Source organism: Camelus dromedarius, chromosome 15 (assembly GCF_036321535.1).
Source record: "Camelus dromedarius isolate mCamDro1 chromosome 15, mCamDro1.pat, whole genome shotgun sequence".
NCBI classification, from domain to species: domain Eukaryota; kingdom Metazoa; phylum Chordata; class Mammalia; order Artiodactyla; family Camelidae; genus Camelus; species Camelus dromedarius.
Window position 1 is genome coordinate 1,352,947 of NC_087450.1, and position 27,390 is coordinate 1,380,336.

The following is a 27,390-nucleotide window of genomic DNA, read 5'->3' on the forward strand; positions in this document are numbered from 1 at the left end:
ATACTATTCTATATATACCAATCAGTCAGAAATGCTCTCATGCTAAAGAGAGGGCTATTCTGTCACTTTATGAAGGTAGAGAAGAGGGTTTGATTTTAAGTTTTTTTGGTTGTTTTTAATTTAGAGTACTATGAAATTCAAAACAAATTCTTATATTTTATACCTAAATTTTATCTCCTAAATTGCCCTGATTTTCTCATTTTAATTCTCTTGAATTGCCATGCATTAAGGGTGCAAATTCTTTAACTGGCATTGTAAGAATTCTTGCCCCTAATAGAATAAAATGGCAGCTCTTCTTAAAATATAATAACCTGATCAAATATTGTCTCTGGATCTCCTAAAAGGAAAGAATCTTGATTTATTTGAGGAGTTTATTCAGAGCCTCTTTCACATCCTTATTCCTCAGGCTATAGATCATGGGGTTCAACATGGGAAACAACACAGTGTAAAATGTAGAAACTATTTTGTCCCTGTCCAAAGAATAGCTCAATCGTGGATGAGCATAGATGTAGAGAATGGAGCCATAGTACAAGGCGACAGAGGCCAGGTGGGAGGAGCAGGTGGAGAAGGCTTTGAGCTGACCCGGGGTGGAGTGGATCTTCAAGATGGTGGTGATGATGAAGAGGTAGGAAGCCAGTATGAGCACAGAAGGTGTGATGACATTGGAGGCCAGGACAAAGTACAGCACAGCCTGGTAGCCATCCTTCCTGCCACAAGCCAGCTTCACCAGGGGAAGCAGATCACAAAAAAAATTCATCAATGATGTTGTCATTACAGAAGTTCATGGTAAAAGTTCTTTTGGTAATGATGGAAGAGTTAATAAAGCCACCGAGGTATGAGGCTGCTACCAAGAATGCACACAGCCTAATGGGCATGGCCTGAGAGTAAAGCAGTGGCTTTGAGATGGCCACATAATGGTCATAAGCCATGGCAGCCAACAGGTAACACTCACTGTATGCCAGCCCAGCAGAGAAGAAGAACTGAGCTGCACAGCCAGCAAAGGAGATGCTCTTGTCTTCAGAGATGCAGGTCACTAGGATCTTTGGAGTGTAGACAGACGAATACCAGAGATCCAGGAAAGACAGATTCCCAAAGAAAAAGTACATGGGTGTGTGCAGCCTTGAGTCATTACAGATCAACACCATGAGGATCATGTTTCCCACCAGGGTCACAAAGTAGACACCAATGAACACCACAAAGAGGACCAGCTGCATCACAGGGTCTGTTGTGAAGCCCAGCAGGATGAACTCAGTCACTGTGTCATTGCTTCTCTCCATGGTTATTGGAATCTCACCTAAGAAGAGAAAAAAATGAGAATTCAGTTTAAATCACTGTCCTGTATACATAGAAAATATGTGAAATAATCTATGACCAACAGTGTAATTTTTCATTTTAGAAAGCATTTTCATTTTGTAATAAACCACTTAGACTTTACAATTATATATATTGTTAAATGATAAATTTAGGTACATTAATCTTTCAATAGTTTATTTGAGCCAACACCTATTTGAATCAGGCAGCTATCAAATTAATTCTGAGTACCCCAGGAGAAAAGCTAGGAGAGATATTTTTACAGAAAAGACACAGATCAAAGCAAAACAATCATTTGATTGGCTATAGATTAAGTGGTTGACAAGTTTGGGAAACCCTAGCTGGCTCTTTGTGATTGGTGCTTCTTAAGTTTCATTTTCTGGGATTCAAGGTCCTTAACTCTGGCTTAATGTTTTATTTTGCTTACAATCATTATCAAGATATAAATAAGAGCCACCTCAGTCTGATGGCTCACTTGTTTAATGACTTTAGATATGCAGTTCCAAAAGTCTGAAGTTGGTTAATGTTCCCCCCTCCACCTTAGGAATGATTGTTCAAATAAAGGAAGGATGTACTTATAATTTCTATTTTCTTGTATTTTAGCCTTCTTCATCATGCCAGTCTACTTTACTGCTAAATGTGTGATTTCTTAGCTTAAAGTGTTACTTGTTTGTATCTGGAACTCTGAACATCACCTATTTTTAATGTATTTTGTAAAAAATCAAGCATTTTTCTTTTAGCACTTCTGCATATTGTGACACCCTGAATCCCTATAAATTCTTGTCATAATAATAATTATAGGGATAAGAGAATACTCAGATTATAAGAATATAAAGTGAATGTATACAATTTGGTGGAGGAAATGTATGCAGGAAAATAATATACAAAGATGGGATTATAAAAGGCAAAGGATTAACTATTTTTTCCTTATTCTATCAATAAAAATATATTTGACAATAATCTAAATAGCCAGTTTTATTTTATTTTATTAAAAATATTTATTGAAGCAGTCAGTTACAGTGTGTCAATTTCCAGTGTACAGCATAGTGCCTCAGTCATGCATATACATACATATATTCATTTTCACAGTTTTCATTAAAGATGATTACAAGATATTGAATATAGTTACCTGTGCTATACAGAATAAACTTTTTTAAAATCTATTTTTATTTGTATGTAAATAGTCAACTTTAGATGTAAGCAATTCATATGTAGTACGTAAGCATTATAGGAGAATTAACTTACAAGTTATTTAAAACTTTTAATGCACTATAATGTTTTTATCAAGAATTTTTATATTAATAACAATTAGGCAAAAAATTACATATCTTAGGATATGACCACAAGACTCAGCATTCCATCCAATGACACAGAAATGTGCTCACTTTCTTCAGGATTCCCTGCACACAGACTCCAGCTGTGCTCTTGAAGTGGATAGACAGGAATACATCTAGTGTCTGTGCATCCATGCATTGAAGGAACAGTTCAGTCACACTGACTTCCCACCAACCAAAGTTGTTTTGTAGCTAAATAAACAAAATTTTCAGTGAATATGACAGTGATGTGTATGCTCGCCATCTTGAACTTATAAAAACACTGTTTGTCCAAGACTCAGTATTAGTGTTACTATAACCTACTTCTGATTAAAATGTAGGACTCTATCAGACTGTCCCTCTGAGGCCTTTGCTACCACTTCTATTCTAAAGGTCCCTGTGTGGGTTCAAAATCACACACAGCTGAATTCAGTGTTGGTGCTTTGGTTCTCATCTGACTTGATCTACTAGCAGTTTTTGACGTGCTTTATCCATTCTTCCTGCTAGGAACACTCTCTTCACTTGGTTTCCAGGTCATCAGACCTGCCCGGGTTTTCTTCTACTTCTAAAGCTACTTGTTTTCCAGTAGCTTTGGTGTTATGGCCTCTAGCTTTGAATTTTGGAATGCCCCGGAATCAACCCTTGAATCTCTCCTCTTTTCCATCCACAGTCACTCTGGTGGACCATCTAGTCTAATGACTTTAAGTGCTGTTCACATGTGAGGTCCTCCCCCTGCTTTGTGTGTGTGTGTGTGTGTCTATCTGTTTCTTCCTGACCATGCCTCTTCTCTGAACTCCAGATTCATGGATCCAAATTCTTGCTTAACATCTCTTACACGATGTCCACTGGGAAGGTCAGGAAAAAATTAGTTTCCAATAGTCCATCCTAGACTGCTTTGCTCTCAGACTTCTCCACTGTAGTAAGTGGCATCGTGTCAGTTTAAGGATAATCAGTGGATATTTTTGACCCTTGTTTGTCTTTTGCTCTGTAGTTGACTAATCAGTGACTTCTTGATTCTACCTTCAAAATATACCCAGAACCTGACCCACTTTCCCAGCTCCGGTGGTTCAGCCCTGCACTGAACCACTGTTATCTCACATCTGCATCACTGCAGAGCTTCGTGATGGTCTTCCCGTTTCCTCCCCACTTCCGTCCTTACCCTGCTGAGTCTCTCGACAAGACTGCCAGAGTGATCCTGTGAGAACACCTGTCAGATCACGTTACTCTTCTTCAAACACTCCAATGACTTCACAGTTTATTCAGAGTAAAAGTCCAAATCCTTACAGAGATGTACAAGCTTCTTAGCTTTCTGCTCCCGGCCCCTCCTGTTCTCTCCTTCACAGTTCACTCCGCTTCACCCTAGTAGCAATGCTGCCCTCCTTTCAACTCCTAGAATAAACTGGTTTCACTCAGAGCCCTTGACAGTTACTCTTCCCCGTGGATAGAATGCCCTTCCTCGGTGTCTTTATAGAGAATCCCCTCCCTTTTCTCAGGGGTCAGTTGCCACTCGCATTACCCCTTTCCAGGTGTTCCCTGATCACCATGGTGCACTCCACTTCCCTGAAGTTCTTATACCCCCTTCTACTTTATTACTCTCCCTAGTGCTGCTCACTCTCTAGTATTACATATTTCTTGTTAATTCAATGTATTCTCTTTCCCCTTCAGTAGAATATCATCTTTCCCACCTGCTTTTGATGCAAAATGTGTATCAGCTCAGTGTTTATCTCATTTAAATTTGTACATTTACTATGACGTTTTGTGGGCTGTTTATTCTAAGTTGAGTAACGTCAATACAAACTGAGAATAGTTTGGCGATGGAGCAGTCTTTGAAAACACGGACCCAGGAGAACTAAAAGGGGTTTCCTGTGAGAAAAAGTTGAAAACTCTTGTACCAAACCTTAAACTTAATAACTTCTGTTTCCATTTGTTTTATGATTCTCGCATTTGTGCTAGAATGTTATCACACATAAAAATAATATCTGAGCATTTTGAATACTTTACTCTGAGTCAAGTACTGAGCTCAATGTTTCATAGGCATTAGTTTATTTATTCCCATTATTTTATTTGTCCATCATGGGTATATTTAAGGATTAACAGAAATAATTTTACAGAGGCCCAAACTGAGTTTTCATGAGTAGTTAGTCATTACACAATTAGTAAGTGGTGTTGTCTTACTCCAGGGACCTGGCGCTTAACCACTAAGTCACCTCCCTTAATATCTGACATTAGAGTAACAGTTGTTTGTGGGCTCCGTGGGTCCTTCTCTTTTTGGTTACAACACCCTAACTAAAAACCGGTAGGATAATTCTGAGAGACTCATGCTGTCACAGGTAAGCACCTCACACATGTAGCATCAGATAAACACTTACTCATGGCTTCCAAATGATCTTCCGTCAGAGTCCTGTGTCTCTTCCATTTACCGCCAGTCCTGTCTATAAGTACAGAAACATTCTGTTCACCTCTCCCAGGACCGGAACACTTACCGGCAGTTGTCGTAGTCACAGCCAACAAAGGAGGACACCATGGGTCCGGATGACTTATCTTTATTCAAGTTCCCCAGTGTATTTGATCTTTAAGCACCTCAGGGTTTCATAGCTTGGAAAGTCTCTGAAAGGCAACTAACCAAAAAGTGTGTTAACCTCAGTGCCAATGAAGAGAATGCGTTAAAAAATTGATGATGCTAATTACTACATTTGAGAAACTACTTTTTGTAAAACATCTTCCTGGGGTCTTTATTTAGTTGTCAAACACCTATGGAGAATGAATTGCCGTTTCTACTTCAGACAAGGAAATAGATCAGGTCAGTTAATTAACTTGCCCAGGGAAGTGCAGTCAGGGTTTGAACCCAAGGTGATCTGATTAAAAAATTCATAGTCTTCCCCTTACACCAAATGTGCCTCAGAGACTTAATGCTTGAGTCTCCATTCAGCTGAGATAATAGTGCTTCAAAAGCGGACTGCACTTACCCCGAGCGTTTATAAACACAGGCTCTGCACCAAGCATATCCGGCCTCACTCTTCCTCAACTCATTGCCCAACTTTTAAATGGCAAGAAGCCTGTCATATTGGCTAATGTCCTTAAAAGCAACTTGTCAAGTTTCTCCATTATTTATATAAGTAATATTTATTGAGTACTCAGTATGCATCAGACACCACACTGAGTGCTTAAAAGTCATTGCATTTTAACTTTCACAGTAATCTTGTGAAATAAATATGATCATTATGCCCATTTTAGATGTGGGTTATATGAGACATAGAAATGATTCTACATGCATTGTTCAAAGTCACAAAATGTAAGACTCGTACAGGGAAGATTAAAGCTATTTCTGTGCTAATCATCTGTCCCCAGATAGTCCTAGTTATCCAGCATTTACTCTATTCCAGATACTCTGCCAGGTACTGTGGAAAGTGATAGAACTGAAGTATGGGGCATGGCCTTAAGAAGGTGGAGTTTACTGGGAGGCACCACATCTTTGTAAACAAATACAACAAGTTATGGTGGAACTACCTGTTGTACCAGATAGTGAGAGGCAGGCCAGGATGGAGAGCTTGCTAGGGGCAAAGAAGGAAGTGTTGTGTGTGTGATGAGACATTTTTCACAGGAGGGAGAAACATGTTTATGAGTTTGAAGATGCATGGACAGTTACCACATCGGAGGAAGACGTTTCTGCCAAAAGGCACAGCCGCCAAGGCACTGAAACTGGAAATGGAATGGAGGCTGGAGGAACTGTCAAAGTCCATCAGATCCATCAGGAGTATGCAGCGTATTTGTTGGCATGACGTTAGATGAGACTTCAGAGGTATTTTCATGCCACATTCACAAAATCCTCAAAGGCAACGTCTTCACCTAGACCAACATTAAGATGCTTGAAGTGTCAGTGGCTGTGGCTAAAATCTTGGTGGCGTTAGGGAGGCAGCTACCACTGCAGGCATCAGCATGTGCAGAGCAAGGCTGATTAATGAGTGCTTAAACACTCTACTCCATTCCTGCCAATGTCAGGATTAGGCGATGAAGAAAGAGGCACCCTCCTAGAGACTCGAAGTGGCCACCAGCGATTATAAACCAAATCAGTGGCATGGCTGAGTCTGAGACAAGGTGCCTCTGACTCCACGTTCTATGTTCTTTCTCCCACAGCAAATCCCTCCTAAACCTTCCCCTGCCATGACTTAAATCCTCCTTCCTTTTAGGTATTCTTGCTGTTAGTCACATCTTGAAGAGAAAGGGAAAAATAACCCTTGATTTCTTAAGCATCAGGCCCTAATCCTGAATTCTGTGGATCTCAGCTGAAAATGCTCAAGTCCACAACAAAAACACACACAAATGAAACAGTGCACACATTTTCACCGTGTTTCCCTTTAGGCTTAAACATGGATGCTAAGTCACAGGTTAAAAGTTTTACCTTAAGAAAGGGGTTCTCTCCCAGTCAGTCTCAACTGGAAGGCTATGACCACTTGGCAGTAATGCTAAGCTGCTGTCCAACATTCATTTTAAATGCATCTTTTGTCTTCCTATCCCCCTGGGATAAATTTTTTTTTTAATTGGACTTTTCATTATTTTGAGCCTGAGTGTAGATGGCTTTCTTTAGTTTGCTGTCCCCTAGGGCTCTTGTGTTAGTCACAAAAGCTTATTCCTGTGGTAAATAGTTCTTAATGGCAATTGTTTTTTGCATTTTTTGTGTCAATTATAGTTTTATTTTTCATTCCTCCCCTTAATGTAAGTTGTCATTTCTCACCACAAATAGTTGGGAAAGCCCAGTCTCCCTTTTTACTCAGTTTCAGAAACTGCCATAGAATGATTGTGAGGTATAAAAAGGAAGTTTTGAGGCTCCTGTCATAACAGAATGGAAATGACTGTTGAGTTTTTGTGGGAGTAAAACAAAGATTTCTGTGCCAACAGTAAATCTGAATCACACAACTTACCAGGCTATGTAGCAAGACCTCATCCCGACATTCTAATATTTAAATCGGTGAGTTCCAGAATCTTTGATAACAGTCTATCCCAAGGGTTTTACATTCTTGGAATTCCTCATGGTTTTGTAGCTTGGGGGAATGGCAAAAAGTCAATTAAAGCAAAACTATGCATTGACAAAGTCAGGTCAATCTTACTTAATAAGACTTAGACAGGTTTTGTTTGGAGACTGAGATTTCCCCAGTGATAGATATATTCAACCATAATTTTCCTTCACATTCTGTGTTGAGTTTTGCTGAATCCAAATATGTATATAGAAGGCATATGTTCACTATGTACAACTGAATATTAATAAACACATAGGTATCAATATATCTGTGAGGTGCTTAGATATCTTCCATTTGTCCTTCTAGATCAGCTGCCATTCTTTGCCATCCTGTTCTCTGGTTTCCAGGAAACTAACCTTAATGAACTGTATTACGTAAGATGGACAATGGAGAGAGAAACTAAAATGAGAGAAAACGCTGGGTTCGGAACGCTTATTTCCAGACTCTGTCCCTGCACAGGTGGTGATGGCCCCATTAATCCCTAGACCACCGTCCTGGCTTTTATCTCGTTTCTCTCACTGCAGACTCTCCTTCTCTCTCTGGGCTCTGGTAACTGCTGTTTCCCCTTCTCCCTTCAGGCCTAGATGTAGTATGATGTTGTGTCAAAGAATGAGTCTATCCTTTGTCATTTTCCCATATTCTGTTCACATATTTATAGATATTCCCTTTATTAAATTCTCAGATTGCCCAATTTGAGTGGGCCATTTGGTCTCTGAGTGGTGACATAATTAGCATTAGCTGTAGCCCTGGAATCAAACCTTTAAGCTGGGCCTCTGGGATTAGTTTGCTTGCACATTTAAAGAATGAGCAAATATATCACTTGCCAGAGAAATGGGACACTGGGGAGCCCTGGCAAGTGGTAGAATCATGATAATTTAAATGATCATTAGTAACGTCATAGCATGTCTGCAACTGGAGAGCAATCACTGAAAGATGAGTTCGTTGTAGCACTGATGGTGACCATAATACTGGTTGTAGAAATTACGGGGTCTTCTGAATTGAAAACTGTGACTATCCTTCTGCGAACATGAAAGGGCACTTGGAAAGCCTCAACAGTAGGTTTGAAGGAGTTTCTCATCTCCTTAGGTCCCTTAGGAAAGATATGATTGAGGTCCAAGCCAGGGCTTGATTATAAGGACTGCAGACAAGCAATACCAATCAAACTCCAAACATCACCACATGGTTTATGGTAAGGGAAAGGAACTGATGGAGGGAAGAATTGAGGTCATAAAATAATGGGTTAGGGACATGAGGCAGACAAGAATGGAGCTAAAAACAAAAATCTTTGCCTGAAGAGGCAGTTCCTAGCTTCCCCCACCTCAGAGAGTCAGATTTTCTCTGTACAAAACTCTTCTAATGACTGTACTCAGGGAGTTGCCTTATGAACTCACGTGATTCTCCTCAGCACCCACCCTCTCCCCTCCACATTGCCTCTGCAGTGAAAGCTGGGTATTGCTTAGCCCAGATGATGAAATCAAATACTTGCTCTTAGAGGAAATACACACTAAAAAATGTTATGAGATTTCATTAATCTCTATTAGTAAGAATCTAGAAAGCATGCGATTGGCTTCTAAAAGTGGTAAACCAAGGAGAATGAAATATAAGGATTATTCAAACCAAGGTTATCAACACAGGTGCACCCATGTGAGATTCAGGAATTCACTGTGTGTCCTCAAGAACTACAATTAAGCATTCAGTCTGACTGATTCTTTTGAACTGTTTACTACTGACTGAAGAGAAAAATATCCCTGATGAAATGATGGCAAAACATGTGGATAACATCAGTACCATAGGCTTAATTAATTTCTTCATTATGCCTCTATTTACTGTTGTGGTTTACTAAGAATATTTATATGCTTATTTGTAATCTTTTTGTGTTTTAGTAATATTATTTGGACCTTCCCTGTAGTTGAGGTAAACTTACAAGATAAAAATGAGTAAAAATCTTCACAGGCTAGCAGTGATTTCTTATTTGGAAAATCAAACAGCCTTCCTAAAGTAAATAAAACAGGAGCAATATATCAAATGGTTAAATTTTTTTGAATAAAATTATAAAGTCAATCTGACTTTTATATCCACCACTTTAAACAAAATTTTGCTTTTTTTTAATAATGATTTCTCCCACTAAAATTGTTTTTTATTTCTCAGCCAACATTAAGAAACCTGTTTTATGTTACTATTTTGTATTAATTTAATACATGAGAATTACTCATGAATAATTTAATCTTGTAATAACTTTATTATAATTGTAGAACTTTATTCTAATAATTTATTAATTATTCTAATTAATTAATAAGTGTATTCCATCTTCATCTATTATATCAGAAATTGAGTCCGCATAATTAGCTTTCATTTAGCAACTATTATCTAATAACTTTGTCTCAACTTGGCTCTTCTGTGTGACAACCGTTACTGATTATTATTAGTAGTAGCATTTGTCAGTGCTGACTGTTCTTGTTTTTTGTAGAGCTTCCAATTTTACTGGAACTGCTTGGAAAATGGGTCTTTATATTTATGATTTGCTGCTTATGCCAAAAAATTAATGTATCTATATTTATTTGAGTTTCTGTTTCTATGCACTATATATTTAGTCAAAACACACTTTTAAAATGCAGTCAACAGGGAAATATATACAAGATCTTGTGGTAGCTCACAGTGAAAAGAAAATGTGACAATGAATATATGTATGTTCATGTATAATTGAAAAATTGTGCTCTACACTGGAATTTGACACATTGTAAAATGATTATAACTCAATAAAAAATGTTTAAAAATGCAATCAAAATGAAATGATCTACTATATTTACCTTTCTTATGTTGTCTGTGTACATTTTTCATTTTTTGAGAATCCTAGACATCCTTGGCTTTTTTTTTTTTTTTTTTTGGTTCAATATATTACAACTGAAAATATTATTTTGGTTATTATCATGATTAATATATATATTAATTAATAATATATATATATATCTCCAGGACGTCACAAGGTCACCAGCATGAGACTCTTGAAGTTAGTTTCTTTTGTTTCTGACTCTATCATTTGTAGAAGCATCCATGTTTTCTAGACACAACAGAATATTTAGGCACATACTATTTGTCCTCTCACTCTAAAAACATGGATTGAGCTGTCCTCCAAGAATGTTTTATTCTTTTAGGTGAGTAGTGTTAGGGATACAGATTAAGGACCCAAATTTGCACTTGCAGCACCTCATGGAGTGCAATGGGTCGTCTCCGTTTAACACAGAAGAAGGGTAGTCTGAGACGTGCAGATGTTTTCTTAGTTTAAGGCAATCTCACCAGTGTTTATGTGCTTTTCACATGATTTATGAATGACACAGAACAGGCCAAGTGATCTGCTCCTATCAGATCTCATCCTAGCGGAGCCCCCTTTGTTTCCCGGAGTTGTGAGACTCATGTGAGAAAGCGTCTCTTACAGGATGCCATGTCTGCCATGTGCTGTTTCTCCTTTGCCCACTGAGCAGCTCCTACTACAGTGCAGCCTCAGGGGGATGACACCCAGTGGGGATCCAGTCCTGGAGTCCTCAGCTTCGTGAAGAAGGCAAAGTGGAACTGGATGTTCCAAAAAGGCTTTGGTGGAGGTTGTAAATTTTAGATTGTTTTCACACAACAGTTCTTAAAAGTTGGAATAAGGTAGGGAAAAAATGGAAGTAACAACATGGAACTCCTTAAAAGAATACAGATTTGGGTCTTAGGTTTGTCTAAATCCACAATTGTGTCCTTTTCCAGTAGAAATATTGGGAAAATAAGGTTTCAAGGGCTCCCCTGGGGAGCTTTGGGAAAATACATATATCTGAGTTCTGTCTGCAGAGATTCTAACTCAGAATAAGTCCTGGGCATTGATATTAAATAAATAAGGGACAGCAACCAACTCCACTGCATCCAGGATTTTAGAATATTGAGATTAAGTTACACTGTCATTTGGATGCATTATTTGACTCAGCTGCCTCTTTGTACATTGAAAAGACTTAATTAATATTAACCTTTTGCTTTTTATTCCCTTCCTTTCTTCCTCCTTTTCTTCCCTTGAGCTCCACGACAGGGGCGCAATGCAGTGGTGTAGATACTTTAACACCCATTTGAAAAATGAATAAACCGAGGCTTATGAAAGTGACATGATATGTTTGAGCTCACCAAACTGGTAGTGCCCCTTCTGGCCTTACTGTTTCCTTATAAAAAGTTTGTGTTTTCTAGCTATGCAGTTGAAGATGGTTCCAGAGTTTGCTGTGATTGGGGAGAAGAGACCCTAGAGTTTGAATTTGCTATGTGGACAATTGAATATATATAAGGATCATAAACATCTCTACACTCCAGGATGAGAACACTGAGGTCACTTGGAAGGCATGGTTTAATCATGGCGAAGTTTCACACTCGGGAGGGAGAAGAGAGGGAGCAAGTAACACCCACATCAGCCAGGAATCCCTCAGAACAACTCATTACATTTTAATTACTGGTCTGGGACATTGTCCCTCAGCAATCTAAAATTCAGCCTAACGTCCTAAAATGAGGAAACTCAGGTGACTTAGGGATTTTACTCTGTATGCATTCATTAACTCTCTTTTTAATCTATAAAAGGGCTGAGTTGTATTATAGCAGTATCTCATTTGTGGTTATTATAGGAGAAGATTTATTTGTATCTCTATGAAATTATATATTTTTTGCATGTGCATATCATGTCTATTCTGTCTTTCATGGGCTTTTTTTGCATGACTATGGTAAAGACAGGTATGAAACAGATTATTTCTACACATCATTATGACATTAGGGTGTTTTTTATCTCTTGTGCCTATGATTACAATTGCTTACTAAAATATTACAAAAACAACAGCAATAGTAAAATAAAACTATCAGTTATTTAACTAAAGGACATTTTGGAAAAAGTTCAACTCAAGTAGAAATTATGGTTTTGCCATGTGTCCTGACTTTGAGACAGGTGTATAATCTCTAGGATCTTCAATTTTCTCATATTTAAAATGGATATAAATACATTGCAGTCATTGTAAAGATGTGATTTACTACCAGCAAAGTATTTACACACCTTTGTCATGTAATAGAGAATTATAATAGGTAGCATTTGATTTCTTTTAGTGACTTTTTTTTTTCCTTTCCACAGAGAAAGGTTTTTTCTTGGGACGAGAGGGTGGAAAGATGATTTTATTGTCTCTACTAAGCATCAGAATTGATTAACTTTTATTATGTTTTGCTACATGGCATTGTTGGCCTCTCTTAGAGCAGGGCCTTCCAGGAGCCCCTGCTGTCATAGTTTCCTCTTTCTCTCCCATGTGCTGTTAAAACCAGATCCCAATCTTTTGTTCAAGAGGATTTGTGAAACTAATTCACAGTAAGTGGTACATTATCATCTACGGTGCAATTTAATTTTTTTTTTATTTAAATATAGTCAGTTTATAATATTGTGTCAATTTCTGGTGTACAGAACAATGCTTCAGTCATACATGAACGTACATATATTCATTTTCATATACTTTTTCACCAGAAGTTACTACAAGATATTGACTATAGTTCCCTGTTTTACACAATATAAAATTGTTGTTTATCTTTTATATATATATTAGTTAACATCTGCAAATCTCAAACTCCTAATTTATCCTTTCCCACCCTCGTCCCATCTGGTAAACATAAGTTTGTTTTCTATGTCTGTGAATCTGTTTCTGTTTTGTAAATAAGTTTGGCTTTTTTTTTTTTTTTAAATTCCACATATAAGTGATATTATATGATATTTTTTCTTTCTCTTTCTGGCTTACTTCACTTAGAATGACAATTTCCAGATCCGTCTATGTTGCTGGAAATGATATTATTTTATTTTTGTTTTTTTATGGCTGAGTTTATTCCATTATATAACTATACTACAGCTTCTTTATCCAGTCATCTGTTGATGGACATTCAGGTTGTTTCCATGTCTTGGCTATTATAAACAGTGCTTCTATGAACATTGGCAATTTATAAACACTGTAAGTGGTATTTTTCTTCAAATGGTCATCCCTTTTCTAGCATATTTTCATAACTCAGAGGTGGATTCATTAGAAAAATATTTAGGGTCTTCCTGGTAGTCCTACCAATTATTCTTCCTTAGTGAGGGAGGGAGCAGAATCGTCCCTACGCTCTCTTTACTCTTAGTCCTTAAACTTCTTAGTTCTTACGTTGATTTTTTTAACAGTAAGTTTCATTGATTGATGAGCTGATAACCAATGAAATCACAAACTTTGGCAATACTAAACATGCATATGGAGTGTGTGAGTTTGTGCAGGCTCTGAACACCTCTGCAGTGATACATCAAGTACTGCTGATGTGATTGTGTCTAATATTCCTCTGCTCTTAGAGCACAAGTATATTTCTAGCAAACTGCATAATGTGACATTTATGTAATATTGTTACTATAATATTTTCACTATGTGTCAGATACTGTGGTAAATTACTAGATGTACTTTCTAATGTAATCCTCAAGATAATTCTGTGGATTAATAGAGTTCCCATTTCACATGTGAGAAAATGAGGCTTAGAGAAGTTTGGAAACTTACAAACTGACCCAGCAGAGAAATGATGGAGTCAGAATTATATTCTGATTGTCATTGTCCAGAGTGCTTACTATGTACTAAGGAATGCAAAAAATATAAATAAGACCTACAGGATCCCTAGAAACCCAAAGTCAATTGGCAAGATCGGCTAATACATTTTTATTCACATACACATACACCCACATGTGCAACAATGGAGTATGTTAAAGGATGGAAGTGGTTCAGCAGAGGAGACTCTGATTAACTCTGGGTGAGTTAAATGAGGGAGAGTTTCAAAGAGGATGTCATGTATGCTTAGTATGTAAAATATTCATTAGGAGTTTTCCAGACAGACAAGAAGGCATGTGGCAACAGTGGCTTTCATCTTGTGAAGTGAAATGGAGGGTGTACAGTTTACTCAGTGATTCCTGTTTGATTGAGATGATTATATAGAATCTACTGGTAATTACAAAACATCCAGGGCTTCTGCAAACCCATATTTAATTTGGTGGGTTTGCTTTGTACTATGGGCATTATATTTATTTACAAATGTGTCTTTATTCCTCTTGTCTTTATGAGGGAGATGAAGTTCTGTGTGTTCTTATAGAAACAAAAACAGATTTATATCCTGAAAAACTGACAATTGAATAGAGTCAAGCTGGCTTTGAGGAGTTTCAGCTGTAAAGTGGCTAAAAATGCTCTTTGAGGAAACTGTGCATTTGAAGAAACCATGAGACTATCTTTTTGATTGAGTCATCAAACTACAGAGTGTTTAAATGTTGAACCAATATATTTATGTTCCTTCATGGGAACAAATTCTACATAAGCATGCATGCCTCTGGAACCAAGACTTTATTTTTGTCCTGGTTTTACTACTATAGATATAAATATAGATATATTATATACATGTTTATTGTGGGTGCTTGCATATATATTCAGAAATTTTTCAAGTGATTTTGGACAAGTTTACTGTCTTAAAGTCTTAGTGTCTCCATCATTGGCCTGGGAAGGGGATGAGGAGTGCCAATAATTCCTGTTCTGCACATGTAACAAAGATCCACTAATGAAGGGGATCTTTATTTTTAGGTTATTGGGATTTACATGTATTACCTCATTTACCTCGACCATCAACTCTGCGTATGAGGATGTCACTCTTGCCCCTTTCCTGCAGATAAAGAAAGTTAAGCACAGACTGGCCATGTGACTTGTGCAAGGAAAGCCTCCCAGCTGGCATGTGGTGGAACTAGGCATGTGATTTCAGCTCTCCAGATTCTGCGTGCTTCCCCACTAGTCCCATGATCTGATGGTGTGCCGCCTTGTTGTCAACTCAGAAACTCACTGTGGATGTCCTTTGCTGTCATCATAATCACCCCTAAACATTACTGAAACAGTTTATTTTCAGCAGGACTTTCTAACCATTGTTTGGAGGGCCTGGAAGGGAGTTCTGTAACCACCCTTCCTTCCTACCCTTGGTGTAAACAGGACTGTGACTTAACTCCTCTCTCCTGTCTCCAGGCTCATCCCTCCTTTACTCCAGGACTTCATATTTTAGATCACTTAGTTTACCAGTTCATGATTTATTTGATTCAAAAATCCCTGTTTAAGTCAAAAGATAAGGAAGCTGTCTAAAATATATTATATGCAAATTAATAGTATTTGAAAAATGATGCTTTGCATGAAGTAGTCTTTTTCATGACCTGCATCTACTTGGTTCTTCAAATGTCTTCTTCATGAGTCCCTGTTCCTTCAGGAATCAGAATGCTTCCTTCATCTCAGCTTCCCACTGGACTGTGAGGTTTTATGAGAGTATCAAAATGTCTGTTGTGTTTAATAGAACAGGCTCAGCATATGGTACATACTTGATTACCAAAAATATAGTTTATAAAAAGAAGAAAGAAAGAAAAAAGAATGGACAAATGAATGTATGAATGATCGGGAGCTTCTTTTTGCCCTTACAGCTCTGCCTGCCTCCAGGAGTCTTCCTCACCCCATGTCCTTCTAACTTCCTGCTTTCATCTGCTGAAAGCCAGTTAACCAAACACGTTAACTCTGCCCCTAAACTAAACAAGCAATCACAAGGCGGGGGCTAAGACGTGCTCAGTGACTAGACCTGGTAACTTGTCTGGTTATATTAAATAAATAAGGGACAGCAAACCTGGTAACTTTTTTAATAATCTTTTTTCTCTGAATTGGTTTTTATCAAAGAAGTGAATTCTGGCTAAGGGTAGGAATACTGTGTGTTACTAGGGCTATAATAATAGTTGTTATTTGTGGGTTGTTTCCTATGTGTAAGCATTGCCTTAAATTCTTTATACACACTATTCAATTTAATCCTCAAAAAATGGTTCCATCATTATTCTTATTGTAAATATAATAAACCCATCAAAGACCCCCATTGCATGGAAGTGGTGAAGCTGGAAGAATTGGCAGTTAGTGTGACCCATCATGGGTTTTGTTGTTGGTGTCCACAGTCTTTGTTCTTAGGGCTTCAGGATGTCTAAACACTAGAAAGTAGAAAGTTGCATCAGGGTGATACAGAAGTGCAAGCCGATGTTCTGGCCTTTATTTTTAGGTTCGTGAACAGCACATCAAACAGTGTCTTTTTTGGCTTTTACTTGAGTTGTTCTGTGTTGGGTGTAGAACAAAGACATAATCAGATCTTTCTGAATAGGTGAGCGTGAGCAAGGCTTTGAAGAATGCATATGATTTGAAAAGATTATGAGCAGCCAAGAGGGCCTCCCCTCAGAGTAAAGACTAGAATATCTGTTTAATTTAATCAGTGTTTGAGTTTGAATATTCTTTTGGAATATCCCTTCAATAGCAGAGAGAAAGCTTTCTGCTTGTAGTACAACTCAGATACTCAAGATATAATCTCCTCGCTATCTTATTTTTATCTTGAATTTTCAGCACTGTGACGTATAGGGCATTTGATTTTTTTTCTTTAGGTGAGTGAATGGTTCTATGAGAAGGAGGTGACCAAGAAATGAATCTGATAAAAACAAACTTTACTGTGACTGAATTTGTGTTACTGGGGCTTTCATCTCAGCCAACGATAAGGCTCATTCTTTTTATTATGTTATTGTTCTTCTATTTGTTAATGGTGGTGGGGAATGTTATTATTATCATTATTATCCAGATAGAACCATTTCTCCAAACCCCCATGTACTTCTTCCTCACTAATTTATCCTTTCTGGACATCTGCTATACATCCACCAATGTCCCACAAATGCTGTCCAACATGGTGGGGAAAAGGACCATCCACTTCTCCAGCTGTGCTACTCAGATGTTCTTCTCCCTCTCCTTTGGGATGACTGAGTGTGTTCTTCTTGGTGTCATGGCTTATGACAGATATGTAGCTATTTGTCATCCCCTTCATTATACTCTCATTATGGGCCAGAGCACCTGCATCCAGTTGGCAGCCATTTCTTGGTCCAGTAGTTTCCTGAGTTCCATGGTCATCAACATCCTCACTTTGAGTTTGCCCTACTGTGGGCCCGATGTCCTGAATCACTTTTTTTGTGAAGTTCCTTCCATCCTGAGGTTGGCTTGCACTGACACCTCAGTTACTGAGATGGTTGTCTTTATCTTCAGTGTCATCATTGTCTTCATTCCTTTCCTCCTCATTGTTGTTTCCTATGCCAGAATCCTTCTATCAGTCCTCAGGATGCGATCAGCCTCTGGAAGGCACAAGGCACTATCCACCTGTGCTTCTCATCTGACAGTGGTGGCCTTATTCTATGGAACTGCCATCTTCATGTACACGAGACCCCAGTCAAAGTCCTCCAGGGCTGGGGGCAAGATCATTGCGGTGTTCTATACTGTGGTCACACCCATGCTCAAACCCTTGATCTACAGTCTAAGGAACCAAGATGTAAAAGGAGCTTTAAGGAGAGCTGTTGTGAAACAGAGGACATGACAGCTCTTAGTGTGACACTGAGGTTAACTGTTAACCTAAGATAATGGACTTTCCAATATGAAATGATAGAATATAAAATAGCTGGGACAGTTAGCATCTGCCCTATCATTCATCAAAGACACTTGGTTCCAGCTGCAGACTCAACAAGAAACATGTCTCCCCTAAGGGCAAACCATAACTTTCAGAACAACATCCTTTATTGAGTGACTACTAATTTCTCACTCCTTGAGAAATCTTGGTTCTCTAAAATCACAGACTCTCTGAAATTAATTGCTTCAAATTATATCAGTAAGAAGAAACATCTTACTCCTGCCTGAAGGATGTAAAACACTTTGGCGGGGAGAAGCATTCTCAACATTCAACTCAGGTGCAGAACTTCACATAAGGGTCTTTGGTTGCAACATTCTGCATCGATCTTAGTTTTGTAGTTTCCAAGGAGACAGGACCCTGCATCTACTTTGTGGTTTAAACCTAATTTTGACCCCTTTATATATAGCCCTGCTTTGCAATGAATCTCTCAAAATGTTGCTTCATTTAAATTTTATCTTAACTCCACCCTTCCCCCCAAATCCTAGTATGTGGTATTTTTCTTTGCAATGGATCAATAAATCTGATTTTATGTGACTGTAGGCTTATTCCTGGTGGTCTTAGGCTGATTGTATGGACAGGGGATAGCAATGATCAGAAGTGGAAGATTTGGTCAAGTATTAATAGATTAACTAATTCATTCACTACACATTGTTTAAGGGCTATAGAATAGAACTTTAAATAAAATAGAAATAACTCCTTCATATATAGATATTTGTAATATACATATACTATACACACTTCCATTGACAAATTGTGATAAATGGATTAAGGGACATGATTATCAAGGTGTGGTGACATACAATAATAGGAAGGATGATCTTCTCTGAGGAAGCTGCACACAAAGGAAGGAGAGGTAGGAGTCAGATCGAGAAGAGCTTCTGTTTGGAGCATGGTTGTGGACAAAGACTGGAACTGTGAGATGGTTTGTTCATTTGAGGGAATAAAGGAAACTCTTGAGAAACAGGAGATGTGGCTGGAGAGGCAGACAGGAGACGGACCATGCAGGACAAAGCTGCTTATGGTCAGGACCAGGGATGTACTCTCAGCAAAGTGTAAGTGTTATAAAGAAGGGTGGTATGATACCACTTATGTTTTTGAGAGGTTTTCCTGGATGCTGTGTGGGAGACAGATATACATTTATGTGTCACAAATGGGTGGAAAGAAATATTTCCTCTGTTTTGAAGCTTTTCAACCAGTGGTACCTTTAGTAAAGAGTTATTCTTCAAATTAAGAGAATAGCAAAATATAACTTCATATTAGTCTACTTAATAAGCTTAAATATGGCCTTTGACTAAATTATTACATTAGACATAAGCAATTCCTAAAATTTTCTCACTTGTTTATTTCATGATTTAGATAAAATAAAAAGTATATTTCCCCTTTTGCAGATATCCAACAATTAAATGCCACCATTTCTTCTAACTGCATACAAAGGTTGTATACAATCTGCAAATACATAAATGAAGTCTCCTTAATGAAATAAGTAATGTAGACATCACTGGTTTAGAATTGACTTAAAATGTAAAAAGCAAGCAATCAATCATCTATCTTTATCTAGACATCTCTATCCTCTCTAGAATAGAGTTATTATGAATTGATGATAAAGTTTATATATTATAAACCTGTCAGAATTTCTTCAGAAGTTGCTTTCACTTTTTGGACATGGCTGATTAATTTTAAGGACAATAATGCAATATTGAAATGTTGTAATCTCATCATTGTAGGTATAGAGGATATGAAAAACACTACAACCATACATTATGTTACCAGCTTTTCTAATGGGTGTCTTTCCCTTTAAAGTGAAAAACACTAATTCAGCATTCCAGTTAGTAAGTATGAGGATTGTAAAATATTGAAAAGGAAGGAAGTCCCAGTGAAGCTAATTATTTCTCATTAGTACCATTCTTCCAGCATAATCTGAAAGCTGAACTGCTTCTTTGCTATCATCTGTTTTACCTCTTGTCTTCATTTATTCCTATAATAGTGCCTTTTTAGGCTATTTGAACTTGCTGTGAATCAGCTCACCACAGTCACAGGCCATGTGAGTCTTCCATCAAGTGCTTCACAGCACAACACCGTCTAAGTCCTGACTAATCAAAACATCAGACTGAACACGGCCATGGGCCAGACACTTACAAAGCTTCCCTAATCACTTCCCCAGTTCAAGTTGTGCCTGCCACTTTCTACCATGTTGCACACTTCCCTGTTTTACAGAACACTGGACTAGGGCTCAGCAGAAGTGAGTTATCATACTCATAAGGGGCATATGTTTTAATGTTATAGCGGATTTACGTGTGAATCTAGCCCAAAGGACAGCTGCCATTAATTAAGCCCCAAAGCGCTTGAATACATGCCTTAGGATTTTCTCATATTTTAATATCTGGATTAGAGCACTTTTGAGAGTGAAATGTAGCACTGTTGATACTTATCCCAGGACAATGAGCAAAAACTCCTAAGCAAGGGGGCCATTGGCCATGGTAACACTCTGTTGCTTAGTTCTCACAGAAACCCCATGTTGTAGGCATTACTGGTATCATTTTACAGATGGGAAAACCTGGAAAGTGAGTTCAGGAATGATTTCTAGAAGAAGTGATGGTTGATTTGTGACATAAAGCAGAAGAACGTGTTTTCTAGGTGGTTTAGTGGTGTTTGAAGCATAGACTCATATAAGCAAAAGTATGCAAAGGGAGGAAGTTTAAGGTGTACTTGAATTCCACATAACTTGAACTTCTGGGAGGTGGGGTGTGGAAGGAAATGACTAAGATGAAGCTGAAAATGTAGAATTTCAGATGTCATCTATGGATGGCATTCATGGTGTTGATTTCATCATGGGCTCCCATTCCAGTCTCCAGAACAAGGCTCATTATTCTCACTAACTTTGCCCTAACAGAGCTAAACACACAGATACCAACACACAAGCTTCCAAAGCCCCTCACTGGTTGCACATTTTTGGTGTCTGGTTATTTGAAGCAATCTAGACACCAAATATTTCATCTCACTCCTTTCTTTTCATAAACATTCTTTAAGTGTTCATTGTTGTGAGAGGGACACCCAGGTACATCTCACACAGTGTCTGCATTTTAGGCATTTACACGTGTATGTGCATAACTATAACATCCACACACAATCACAAGAAAGTTACAAATGAAATGATTTTGCTGTTCAGAAGAGTAAGTTTTTTTTACCAGCCCAGTAGGTCAGAGAAAGAGGGCAACTGGAGGAGTAGTATTTAGCTGGTCCTTGAAGGAAGAGCCAAGTTTGGATGTTCTGAGACATGGAGTTGGGATAATCAGGGAAGCAGGGAGGAGAAAGAGGAGAGAACTGGTAAAAATACAGAGGTAGAAAAATGTCAAGACCATTCAAGAAATAGTTTTATAGGAGGATTTGTTGCACAAAGAGATCAGGGAGAAATAATACCATGCAGTTTTTAAGGAAGAGGACTTGGAGTGCCAAGCAAAGGACTTTGGCAATTTTATAGCTTCTGTGTTAGGGAATAGGGGTAACTGTGGAATAGGACAAGGAATCTTAGACCCTAATTATTCCAGGTAGCCTCTCTATGGCAGAAATTGAAGGGAGAGACTTCAGCTTACATTCCTCCCCTGGGAGAAGACCACAGGTAATTATGGCTAAAGGTAAGAGTTTTATTCAAGTTTTATTAAGAAAAGCACACAATCTTATGCCACTAAACCTATCTGAAGTAGCCAATGTCTACTTGGATTTACCCACCTAAAGGCTGTGTTGCTACACTGGTTTCTCCAAAGGTCTTTCTGTGGATGGATATGTGAAAGGACTTCAGGGAGCAAAGAGGAATTGTCTCCAGAATTCATGAGTGATAAACTCCCTACTCCCCAAGTTACAAATTCCCTTGTCCTTAAATTGGTGCCAGATCTTGAGCTGCATTCCAGCTTCACCATCAAACTTTCCCACTGGACAGCTGGCCAAAATGCCCCATGGAACAGTCCCATGGTTTCCAGCCTCTGTACCTTTCTTCACTATGTTTCTTCCTTCTGGCATTCCCTATTGGTTTGCTTTCCTGTTTAATTTCTGGATCTTTCTTCAAAAACAACTCACATGCCCCCTCCTCCATAAAGTTCCCTGATCTCCCAAGAGGAGGTGCTGCCTTTCAGTTGAGACTGCCCACAGCAGTTTGTCTGCAGTTCTCTTCTTGTATTTATTGATTTGTTTTCCTGTAATACAGGATATTTGCATTTAATTTATCTCCCTATGCATGTCAACTCAGTAAAGTCAGAACATCTATATATGCATCGATATCTACATCTACATCTACACATCTACACACCAAGTCTTAAGTCTTAAACACAGATTGTTTTAAAAAATGTCACCTGAGATTTTTCTTGAGTGTGGAAGAAGCAGAATTTAATTTCAGGTTTTTCTCATTCTGATCCCTTCCATCTTAACCACATCTGCACTAATTTTTGCCTTTTATAACTCCTAGTACAGTAGTTACCAACTCATTTCTGATTAGAGAAAACAGCAGTTCATAAGATTTTTGCAGTCTATTTATAGATAGTATGATTGAAATGTCTACTTTTGCTATGTTTTTAGTACTGGCTAAAGTTTTTAATGTATAAAGGAGAATTCAGGCCTTTTCAAACATCAGACATTTATTTACCGCTTATTTGAGCAAACCAAAAGGACAGATGAGGTGTAAATAATAGCCCTTATTTCATTGATGAATAGATTAAAGTACAGAGACATTATGGGACTTATCCGACATGATTACTGGCAGGACTGGGACAAAGACTAACGTGATCCAACTTCCATCCATTTTTCTCTTGTCATTTTAAGTTGATATTTGTGCTTCTAAAACCAATTACATGGGGAAAAAAAAGCTTCCTCATTTTATGACAACACATTGACCCAAGATGACAGATAGTTAAGATGTAAATGAAGGAAAAATAGAAGGAGCTACTGTTTATTAAATGTCTCTTATGTGACAGATTCTTTACAAGGATTACAGCATATCATTTGAAAAATGTTAAAAAGTAAGTTATTCCCATTTGTAAGATGAAATTTAGGCTTATAGAGATTAAGTAACTTGCCCAAGGTCCTACAGAAAGAGAGAGCAGAATCTGAGTGAGGGCTTCTTTCTAAATAGTCCAAAGCCTGAGTTTTGTCATAAGTCAGAGTGGAGAGTGCAGCCCCTGGGTCAGTTTTTGGTTTTACTACTTAACTTTGACAAGTTTGTTGTTAACTTTTCTATGTCAGTTTTATCATCTTTAAAATGAGAATAATACCTATATCTAATGATTGTGGTAAGAACCTAAACAGATTTAAAGTGTTTTGTTTATTGACTGGATACAACAATAAATTAAGGAAAAAAAAATAGTCCTTTAGCAACGAGGTCAGTGAGTAGAGATACAGAAGTGGGATTCAAAGATCTTCCTTATCCTGAGGCAACTGCCCTTTCAATTAGGACATAGACTACTTGGCTTGTAGTTAATGAAAAAGGAAAGTCCTACCCTAATTTTTTGTTTTTCACACAGCATATAGATTTACACATTGGATTATATTTTTAAAAAACCTGAAAACCTGAAGACTAAATCTCTGGACTATTTCAGGACTGCCCACTCCACACCTGTCTATTAAGCCCTTTACTTTCTCCATAATGTGACATCAGGGATGTTTTTAGGAATTCATAATATGACTGAGTGATTTTGAACCAGGTCAATTTCAACTCATATATAATGACACCCACTAGAAAGTGTGGTGAATCCTGAGTCTTTTATCTCTAAAACTCTTTAGTACCTTTCATGATGAATGAGGTTGCTCTTATACTTCAGGGCAGCCACTGCATTTCCCTGACCCTTGACTATACTGCACGAGAGGAAAGGCTGAGACAAAAACATTATTAAATGTCAGTATTTGAAACAGATGGTGTGATGGACTTTCAGCACATCTGAGAAAACCTTAGCTCTCCTCAGATCTCAGTCTGCTGCCTTTACCTGCTGCTGATACCTGGCAGTCCTGTTTTTTAATTCAAGATTTATAGCCTTGAGACCATGCAAAGAGGAGTTATGTCCTCCTCTGTTGTCATTGATACATCAGGGTTAACAAAACTATGCTTTGAGAAGGGCCTGGGGATGATGGTGGAAAGCATGAAGATGCTTAGCTGCCATAGAAAAGGCTAGGGTTTAATTGAGATTAGAAGAGGGGGAGAGAAAGGCATAGGGGAGATTGGGGATTGATCAGGACAATCAGTCCTGTAGACATTACAGTCTTGCTAAAATTAGCCTTAGGGATGGATCTAAACTATATCTTTCTTACAAAAAGTTCCACAGTCCTAGAATCCTAGGGCTTCCCTGAGGGCTGGGAGGAGGTCAGTATGCGAGGTGGACAAAAATGAGATGCCCACCCCTTTTGAATAGACCAAAGGGTCCAGTGATTATTAGGTGGAACCAACCACCTGACATAAGGGAAAACTGAGGACAGAAAAAAAAGGATGCTGTCAATACTCACACACTTAGTTAGCAGAGCCTAATCTCAGCTGTTATTCTTGGGCTTTGCATGTCTCCTGATTGTATTGGTGGCAGCAGCTTCTGAGAGATAACAGAGTAACTGGAAGCACATCGAATTCCTGTCGTTGGCACAGGTGTGTCTTAAGTTTGTGTCCTCTGGAGGCACAAATCTAGCATTTGTAAATTTTTGCTGAATACATGAGTGATAGGATTCTGGGATACATTAAGTCACCACTCACACCAGCCCCATTCCCACGTGTTTAATTAAATTTTCTCTGACTCCCTTTCATAGTAAATATCTTTTCAACATTTGTGTCTGTCATTCCTCATGACCCTGAAAACAAATATGCTTTAGAGTGATTAGCTACCTATTGCCCTTTTCAAGTCTTGTCTCCATTTCTTATCAACACGTGAGCCAATTTTAATTTAAAAATAAAACTTAACTAATACATCTTGCTCAGCATGACTTTCAGAAATACTAATTTATATTTTCTTCACACCATAGAGTTAAAGTTTCCTGAAAACCCTCCAGAATTTAAGATTGACTTGCAGGGTGTTATGCTTAGTGAAATAAGTCAGACAGAGAAAGGCAAAGACTGTATGATATCACTTATATGTGGAATCTAAAAATACAACTAATGAATGTAACAAAGCAGAGTAAGAAGCTATAAGGACATATTGCACAACACAAGGAATATAGCCAACATTTTATAATAACTATAAATGAAGTATAACCTTTAAAATTTTTGAATCACTATGCAGTATACTTAAAAATTATGCAATATGATAAATCAACTCTACCTCAGTTAAAAAAAAAATAAGGTTGATGAAGCAGGTAGCTGGTACATTGAGTAGTGTTTATTGGAAAGTTATTTGCATTTTCCACCTTCTGCCACCACCTATCTACCACTATTTTTTACATGTGGCAATAACAGATTTTCCCCTTTTTTGTTTTATTGAGGTTTTTTTCTAATTAGTTTTTTGAAAGCAGCTTTCACATCCTTGTTTCATAAACTGTAGATCAAAGGATTCAACATGGGGATGATAACAGTGTAGAACACAGAGGCCCACTTGTCTTGATCCAGGAAGTAGCTGGATGTTGGCCTCAGGTACATGAACATGACTGTGCCATAAAAAAGTGTGACACCAGTGAGGTGAGACCCACAGGTCTCCTTCAGCGGAGTGCATTCTGATGATGGCGATGAGGATGAAGGCATAGGAGATGAAGATGATGAGGACGGTGCTGAATTCAATGAAGCCACACAGACTGAAAAGCAAGATCTCGCTGATGTAGGTGTCTGAGCAAGAGAGGGCTAGAAGAGGTGGGATTTTGCAGAAGCGGTTGATGATACTGGAACCACAGTAACTCAAACTGAAGGTGAGGGAAGTGTGGGTGACTAAACTCACCAGACCAGCCAGGTAGGAACCCAGCATGAAGAGCCAAGCAGACTCGCTTGGACATGAAAGTGCTGTAGTGGAGGGGTTGACAGATGGCCACGAAACGGTAATAGGCCATGGCAGCCAGGACATAACACTCAGCATCCACAAAACCTACAAAGAAAGCTAACGGGGTGGCACAGCTGGAGAAGGAGATGATTCTGTGCTTTGGTAGGAAGTCAGCCAGCATCCTGGGGGCAATGGCTGAGGAGCAGCCCGGGTTGATAAAGGAGAGGTTGCAGAGGACGAAGCACATGGGTGTGTGAAGCTGAGTGTCTGTTATGATCAGGGTAATCATACCAACATTCCCCACTACTTTGACCAGGTGGACCAAGAGGAAGACCACAAAGAAGATGATCTGCAGCTGAGGGTCTTGAGTGATGCCCATAAAGATAAACTCAGTCACGTGTGAGTGGTTTTCTTTATCCATCTTTCCAATTTTATGTGTGCCTCGGTTTGCTTTATCATTCGGGGTGACTCTTAAAAAGCTTCCCAGTAACTAGATTCTGTGACCCATAGGGTAACTCAAATGACTTTGATAAGAGCGATGGTCATTTGTCTTCTCCAGAAATCCAGTCAAATAAGCAATTTCTCTGAAGAAATTGGTGCCCTGTTGTCATTTATCACATGGGACCAAATGTTTGACCTGATCTGTGCAATTATCTCTATAATTAATTAGTAAAGAATAACAGTTTTGAGTGTCTTCTTTCTTCTTTCTAAAACAAAGCAGATAATGGATAAACATTAACTCTCACTGCAGGTAGGCACACATAAAAAAGGAAAGACACAGGGGTCTTAACATGTAACATATCACTCACACACACATTCACACACACACAGAAAGAGAAATACTTGGAGCAGAGGGTGAGAAATATTACAAAGAGTAGTGAATAATAATAATTTTTAAAAAGCCAGGAATTAACTGAATGTGAACTATATGCCAGAATTTTTAGTGCTTTCACACATTATATAATTTCATCCTCACTATAAATCTATTAAGTAAATGCCAGCATTATCTCCATCTTATATCTGAAATGAACAAGGCTAGATACTAAGTAACTTTAGCACAGTCAACAGCCAATAAACAGCTGAGCTGGGTCTGTCTGAGTATAGACTCTGCTTCACTTCATTGTCTTCTGTGAATGTGTGATTTGATGGAGTTGATATATCTTTATTTTTGTGTCTGTCCTTTTTTCTGCCTTGCCTTTTATGCATGGACACAGAATTAGTCTCTGGTTTCCCTGATCTTTAGAAACACCCAGAAGTTTGGCCTGAAGCATAATCAGGGTGAAGACACAGCTG

General features: G+C 38.2%; 2 protein-coding genes and 1 pseudogene across 2 annotated transcripts; 1 reads left to right on the forward strand and 2 right to left on the reverse strand.

Moving 5' to 3' along the window:
- Positions 1-358: 358 nt before the first annotated feature.
- LOC116151897 (olfactory receptor 9G1-like) lies at positions 359-1,356 on the reverse strand. The gene is given in 2 exon segments (XM_031447389.2): positions 359-751; positions 753-1,356. Coding segments are annotated over 2 exon segments (918 nt in total). The 5' UTR covers positions 1,278-1,356.
- A 15,770-nt stretch (positions 1,357-17,126) lies between these two features.
- On the forward strand, positions 17,127-18,239 carry LOC116155480 (olfactory receptor 2G3-like). Its single transcript, XM_064494215.1, has one exon. It carries the CDS (start codon positions 17,150-17,152, stop codon positions 18,080-18,082), a length of 933 nt encoding a protein of 310 aa, XP_064350285.1. The 5' UTR covers positions 17,127-17,149; the 3' UTR covers positions 18,083-18,239.
- A 7,365-nt stretch (positions 18,240-25,604) lies between these two features.
- Positions 25,605-26,648, reverse strand: LOC116155221 (olfactory receptor 5AR1-like; annotated as a pseudogene).
- Between the last annotated feature and the right edge of the window lie 742 nt (positions 26,649-27,390).

Bases quoted from the DNA above. Each gene is read 5' to 3' on its own strand.
- LOC116155480 (XM_064494215.1), top strand. From the start codon at position 17,150: ATGAATCTGATAAAAACAAACTTTACTGTGACTGAATTTGTGTTACTG.